The following is a 7,665-nucleotide window of genomic DNA, read 5'->3' on the forward strand; positions in this document are numbered from 1 at the left end:
AACTGGGGCAATACGGAAATAAATCACATTCGGAGAATATTCAAAGAAAAGAACTAAAGCCAAAATAAATAAAAACAACTCTTCATTGAGTACTTAAAAGAAAATCAACATAAAACTCCCCTAGCTTTACCCTAACTACTCTTTATATAGACTCCTTTACACTCTTATGCCTCATAAAAGGAAGCTTCCTAATCAATTTTGAACACTCTTTCTAAGAATCCTACTAAAACTCTTCAAAAACACCCTAATTGAATACAAATTCGAAAATCACACTATGACACTAATTTGATAAATATGAACTACGATAGAAATTCTATAATAACGCTACCTTGGTAATAACGAACTAAGATGGGTTGTCAAAACCAACTTAATTATTTACTCCGTTGGGCCGAATCCCGTATTACATCACTTTCTTCCCTCTAAAGTTTTGTATTAGCACCCTTGGCCGTGTTTGGTTCAGTACCACAGAATTCTTACTTTGAGCAAAATTGAGTAACATTATAGCACTTGGATATAAAATTCTTATCATGAATCTCATTCTTTTTATATTGAAATATCAGTCCATGGCAGAAAAAATCGAGATAACCTGCAACCCGATAAATAACCGTGCTCCATGTTGCTCAGTTTTGCCTCAGAAGAAATCCTCATAATGTGCCCTGTTTTTCCCTCGGGTGCTCTGAAGGGGGTTGAGGATTTCCCCCAGAATAGACTCGTGGATACTCACAATTTTTTCAAGCTAGACAAAAAATTGTTTCAGACCTACGAGAGTCTAGATGTAGTAGAAGCTTGAAATCCTCTCATGAATTGCATTTATCACCACTAAATCTGGTGGTAGAACAAACCATGAAAAATAATGTCCACTAACTATCTAGAGACCAATAACCGGAAACACCACAAGAAATAATGGAAAAGAAAGAAACATAAAATAAAATATCCATGCTCGAGCTGAGCCCTACTAACATCTTACTGTATAGACCCGTTTCCTAATATTGAACGTCCAAGAACCAGTCACCCTCTCGTGACGGAATCTGGGTCCAGCCGATTCAGAGAGGCCGAGTTCGGCGTCCTGAAGCCCGACCACATAAAAGAGCATTCTTTGGGATAGGGTACTCATCTCTCCATGAATTTGCAGGAGAGTAAACGCGAAGATAAAATTGCTGACCCAAGTACTGTCTGGCCCAGTTCTCGGATCTGATGTTCCACATTCCGACGTTGTCCAATGCCATGTAAATTGCAGTCCATGACTTGGGGTACACCTGCATTCAGTCAAACAGAACATTGTAAGATATGTCCCAGCAACCTTCTATGGCTTTACCCATCTAACAAGCAGGAGTTCTAAGAAGCCAATAACCTTCATAGAATAGTGTAATAGTGCATATTACACTATCACACCAGAACCTCAATGCTTCCTTTCATCCTCCGTATTTCTCTAAGCTATATAAATCCATGCAACTGAAACTTTTCTACCAACAGGGGTGTTCACTGTACGACTCAAACTGCAAAATCAAACCGAACCAAATCAAATTTGTGATTTGATTCGGCCTGGCACCTAAAAACAATTTGGTTCAGTTTGATATTTTGCTATTGTGATTTACAGTTAAGATTTGATTTTATACACTGAACCAAACCGTAAACAATAAATCAAAATTATTTATTATTATTATTATATAAATGTATAAATATATGATGCAAAAATAGTATATATTGCCTTCAAAAAAAAGTATATATATATATATATAATATCTAAATCAAATGCATAAAATTATAAATATATAATAAACTCTCTTTAATAAAATAATGAAATAAAAGTTTTAAGTTTTAATTTTTGGGGGTGCTATTTGGGCTTTCTAATTGGGTTAAGCCTAATAGAATCATAAAATGGTCCAAAGTCTCCAAACCATATTTGGTCTGGTTTGGTTTCCATTCCAAAACAGTTTGGTTCGATTTAGGAGTTTCTCAAACCATAACTTGCTGGTTTGGTCTGAGATCTTCTCCAAACTGCACCAAACCATATCGTAAACACCCTATTTACCAGGGTGGTTTGAGGAATCAGCAAGAAATCTATAGAGGATGGTTACACAGGTTACATGTATATATGCATATTCCAATGACTTGTTAGGTTTCTATTTTTTACCTGAGTGGTACAACGAGCAACTGTGTCTCTCAAATTGTAACCGTTTCTGCTTGCAGGCGACCATGATCCTCCATCCATCCTGCTCATCCCACAAACATCCTAGTTTCAGAAATCATGAGCAGAAGAACTAGGAGACAAAACTACAATCTTCGTAGACAATCATACCCGACAACAAAGAAGGAATAGCCATCTATATGCCATGACTGCACAGTATCTTCCCAATTCTCAAACACAATCTCAACATAAGTACGGAAATCAGCAGGCATGACAGAAGTCTGGAGGTAACCACCACCACCAGTAGGATGATCTGGTATGCTTCCAAGGTAGAAGACACCGGGGATCTTGTAGTAGTCAGCAACTTTCAGTGGTGTGTCCGCAGGAACGAAGGACACACTGTTGACGGCATATCTTTGCTTACCATTGATGACAGGTGCATTGTTGGCAAGCCTGATTGTGCGGGAGGTGTTGATCAACCCATAGTGGTAAGAGCCTTGGGGATTAGGTCTTGGACCACTTGCTGTCAGATTCCAACTGGTATGGGAGAGCACAAGAGTTAAATGAGAGTTCCTGACATGGTAGAATGTATTGACTTTCTTAATGAAATTTGGGAAATTACCGGATAGATCTAGCCTGATTGAGTGACCAGTCAATCTGAATGGTAGGACCACCAGGTGGAGGACCAGACACCCGTACATAAGAGTTACTGTAGTGAAGAATGGCTGTAGTAGTGAGGACTGGGGATGTAAAGCGGGTGGAAACAGCAATGTAATAATCCTGTGCAGGCTGATCAGCAGTAACCAACACAGAGTAGGACTGTCCCAGATGGATATCAAGAGAAGAATAGGTGTTCTGGAGTGTGTGTGATCCTTCTACCTCCACCAATTTCATCTTATGACCCGCAATTCTGAAGTTGATAGACGTCGTGAGACCCACATTCGATATCCGGAACCTATATGTTTTACCTGTACAGTAAGATTATCAAGTAGATGGTAAAACCAAAATAAAGGCATATAGCGAAATTGCAGCTATGACATGAAAAGGATGATCCTGATGTAGTGATGTTTACCTTGATCCACTGTGAATGTATAACCATTCCAGGCACGGCCATTGATGAGAAGTCCATCGGGGAATGGAAGGTTGTGACCACCGTCTAAGATTGCTCTCAAAGCCTGTAAACCCAAATAAGCCAATATGATATTTAGAGAGACAAAATGCAAAATTCAGGGAAAAAAAAGAAACAAGAAAGAGTTGAAATATCTTTGGCATCAAATGACTAGCTTTTGCATCTGCATAAAATGACGCATTTTTGCAACTCTTTTTGAACTATTTGCTATGCTTTTGTTTCACCAGTCTAAAACTAAGGCAACGAAATGGATTGCTGGAGCTACCTAATCAGCTAAATCTTCAGAGTCATGAGACAGACATGTTCATGGTTGTAATACAGAGGCAAGAATAAGATATAGTTGGTCCATATAGAGCCATATATTTCCACAGCACTTATTTAGCCAATTACACACAAGAAACAACTAACATGGAAATACAATACAGGGTATCAGTACTTAACCTGAAGTTTAATTTAAAATAGGCAATTTAGCATACTATTTGAAATCATCCAAACTACTTACAGCGTGGTCATTCTTGAACCAATCACCAGCCAATACTGTGAAATCCCCAGCAGGAGGAGGGAAAGGGACAGGAATCATTGGACGGCTGTTGATCTTGATGCCACCAAACCCTCCTGCAGCCTTGTGGAATCCAAGAGAAGGGAAGTAGAAGAAGCTGCCAATCTGATCCTTCACTTGAAGAACATAAGTGAAGTTTTTGCCAGGGGGAATGGGACAATTGGTGCCATAGACACCATCCTGCCAGGAGTTCCTTCTCTGCTGTATGCCATTCCTGGTCAATTTGAATCAACTGTTAAATTCTGTTGGGATAAATATATCAATTTCTTCTATCTTCTATGGATAACCAATACATAATCACAGAATAGGTGAATTCAATGTTAGGAAATAAATGAACAAATTCCTCAATATATAAAAAGGCAATGTTAGTAGTAGAAGACATTCAGCTGTATGCAGTGCAGAACAGATCTGCAAGGCCCACCAAAAGAGAAATAAAAGACAATGTCTTCTCTAGGCCTCAACGTGTATGTAGCGTATTGCATGTGCTTTGCTAACATTCCTCTTTGATAGGAAAAACGTATGTGAGGTCAACCCAGTCAAAGTGAATCCGTCCAATTCAATCAGACGGATGGGACCCCAAAACCTTCTTCCTCAACTTGAAACTGAGAAACCGGTTTAGAATACGTTCTGTTTGCCCAATTGTGACAACTGTACTCACAAGTTCAATCAGGTAGGTCAACAATTTACAACGTGTTCTGTCTGTGGTTGAGTTTGTGTTTCGTCTTTCTCTGGAACAGAGCAACTCTTCTGTGGTGTTCCTTGGGCTGCATTTGGTTGCAGTGCAAGCCTTGACTGGGCGCAAAATTTGTACCGGGCTCAGTTTTGCCTTTTTCTTGTTTGCAATTATAATTTTCATTTCCACTTAATACAAAATTTGTACTTTGTCTTGTTTGCAGTCATCTGCAGTGTAAATATCACATCCATAAACTGATGCAAAATTTGCACCACCTTCTTCCTACATAAATTCTTCCATACAAAGTGGGGACCACATCATCTTGCATCCTACACAGATAACCCTCCCACCTCCATTCTCATTCAGTTGAAGTGGTAGCCAATTCATTTTACTTCTCACAAACAAATAAGACAACCACACAACCTCTTCTCAGCAACTGTGATACAAAATCATAACTGAATGTTATACCAAAGAAACACCAACTAAATTGGGATTGAATTTTGAGGCCAAGCACAGAATTGACTTAAATTAATTTTTCTACAACAAAACAAAGAATGGAAAAGCATATCTTGTCTTTCTTCACACGTGATCCATAAATAAGCGAGGCACCATCGGGTCATCAACCTCCAAGGTGGGGTAGGTCCATCTAATTAACATGGTATATAAATTCAGTAGCCCAGCTGGTTTCAGATCCCAGATCTACACAGTAAATTGGTGGTCAACAATATTGTCCATTGGCAATATCGTTGGTATTTCAATCAGCGATAACCATCATTTTAAATTTTTAATACGGTGAGTCACTAATATAGCAAATCAGTGTCCCTCTACAGTAAAGTAAAAAGTAAAAACGTTTTTTGGAATATAGTTGTTATTGATTGATGGACCCCCAAAGTTAGAACAACCAATCTAACCCAATCCCTGACAGCAAAGAGATTCCCGCCTTTTTCTCTGTAGAAAAGTAAAAAAGTTTAAGTATACAGATGGTATCCTCCCAGTGATGTCCCCAATCTGAATTACCAAAATAACCCTATTGCTACTGCTTCTCAGAGAATTACTCTTCTATTCTTCCACTTCTAGACTCCCAGTGAGTCTATACCCTTTTTCTCCCCTTATCGCCAATGCTACCGGGCATCAATGAATGTTTTATCAGGAAAATTATCGGTAGAACTTGGTTATTCAAAGCAATACTCAGAAACTGTTATAATCCTAGATCTTTGTTAACTGTTTTCTAACTATAAAAAGAGAGCAAATGCAGAAGGAAGGAAAAAAAAGAAGGGAATTTAGTACTACAGAAAATACTAAAAAATCAAACGAAACAACAACAACAAGAACAGAGGAAGTCGGCTTATGTACCATGAGATGAGGAATGGTTCGTCCAAGTAGTTATAAACACTGACAATCAAGTTATCATTAGTAACGCAGTCGATCTGAGGACCTGGAAACTGGCCATTTATCAATATACCCTGCAACGTTAACCAGAATTAGCCCAAACACTCTGAAAATATGTAATAAAAAGTTGAAATTTAAAGAGTAAAATGAGGGGGAAGAGATGAAAGATGAGTGAGTACCCGTTGTTTTACTCCGAGAGGATAAATATCGCCGTAAGTAACTTTCCATGTAAAGAATCTGTAAGGGTCTTCGGCATTGACGCAAGAAAGAAGAAAAAGGAAGAGCAGGAGAGAACAGAGAAACCTGTTGTCCCCCATCACGTCCTCCTGTTCTCTCTACCAGACCTTCGCCTCTATAATAAATGGTTAAATGGGGTTGAAATAAATGGGGAGATCTATACAAAAGAGAGTCTCTAGCTGCTACGGCGCCATTAAAAGGGTTACCGATGAGAAGGGCGGGAGAAGAAAACAACAAACAAAGAAAAATAAAATATGGGAGTCCCCCCTTCTCTCTGTGCCTGTCCTCAGTGTGCCTCTGTTTGTTCAGAGGTAATGAATGAAGAAGTCGGTAAGCCTGAAGTATTCGATCTCTGATCCACAGGAGCCTTTTGTACTCGGAAGAGAGAGAGAGAGAGAGAGAGAGAGAGAGAGAGTGTGAGCTGTCAGTGTTGTAAAGAAGAGGAGAACTCTCCGGCCTTCTCTCCACTCCCAAGGCTTCGAACGGAGTGAGCGACGAGTTCAACAGTTTTATTTTTGGGTATTACATACGATTTGGATTTACCAAGCTTTTATCAAGTTACCAAAAAAAACTTTACTTCTTTACTGGCGTACTAAGTGGAGTTTGGGAGTGTTCATTTGAAAAATAGGTTTTCATTAAATAAGTGCTTAAAAAAAGGGTTTATTCTAATAACTATCCATAAGCATTTGGTATAAAAGAATTTATCTCAAACAGGGAAGTATAGATAATTTGGTCTTCGTGACTTATTTATCAAACACTAATCTTGATTCCTGACCCAAAAGAAAGTATTTATTTAAATAATCACTTGTTTTTAAACACTCCTAAACTTATTAAAAAGAAAGAGTAAAAGTTCAAAAATGGTGGAATGATAGATTACTATTATGAGTTTTCAATATGACAAAGTGGTGGAATAAAAAAAAATGGCCCATTTGCAGCCCTAAAACGAAGCAGTTGGTGAAAATTTGTGCCGGCCACTCATCGGTGGACGCCCAATGGAATGATAGATTACTATTTTGTTGTTCATTTGTTCCGCAATACAATCCGATAGAAGTAACAAAGCAAAAAACCAAACACGTATTGCGATGATCACTCGAATCAAAAAGGGAAATTTTTATTAAATTTAAAAAGTTGTTAGTACGATGAGTATGATGAAAAACTCTTTAGTCTTTACTCGTTATTTATTAATCAAGAGGAATACTAAGTAAACAACACTGTCAATTCTGGTTCCAACTCCCAACAATGAGAAAAAGCTCAACTTTCAAGATCAACATCGCTTGAAAGAGGAATGCTATGTATGTGGGGGCATCTGTCCATCATAAACATCATTTATAAAACTAAAACATAACTATAATCATAACTAATGAAAAAAAGCACTTAGCGTTAATGGCGATTAACAGAATTTTTAAAGCAAGCAGGCCATGTGCATCGTGCAAAATAACAAAACTCAGTGGCTGAGGCCTGAGATGAGAGACTCTGCACTCTGATTTCTGATCTCACTCTTTTTATAAGCATATAAATGTACATTCCCATGAACTTCCTCATGTATACAT

The 7,665-nt window shown here is 38.2% G+C and overlaps 1 protein-coding gene across 1 annotated transcript; it reads right to left on the bottom strand.

Moving 5' to 3' along the window:
• Window positions 1–776: 776 nt before the first annotated feature.
• LOC104612767 (protein SKU5 SIMILAR 14-like) lies at window positions 777–6,383 on the bottom strand. Its single transcript, XM_010280336.3, has 8 exons — window positions 6,058–6,383; window positions 5,843–5,952; window positions 3,760–4,030; window positions 3,201–3,303; window positions 2,751–3,096; window positions 2,300–2,665; window positions 2,135–2,213; window positions 777–1,256 (listed from the first exon to the last, which is right to left on the bottom strand). The coding sequence occupies exons 1-8, from the start codon at window positions 6,193–6,195 to the stop codon at window positions 1,044–1,046; spliced, it is 1,626 nt and encodes a 541-aa protein (XP_010278638.1). The 5' UTR covers window positions 6,196–6,383; the 3' UTR covers window positions 777–1,043.
• Between the last annotated feature and the right edge of the window lie 1,282 nt (window positions 6,384–7,665).

The sequence above is a fragment of the Nelumbo nucifera genome, chromosome 1, assembly GCF_055504915.1.
Source record: "Nelumbo nucifera cultivar China Antique chromosome 1, China Antique-T2T, whole genome shotgun sequence".
NCBI classification, from domain to species: Eukaryota; Viridiplantae; Streptophyta; class Magnoliopsida; order Proteales; family Nelumbonaceae; genus Nelumbo; species Nelumbo nucifera.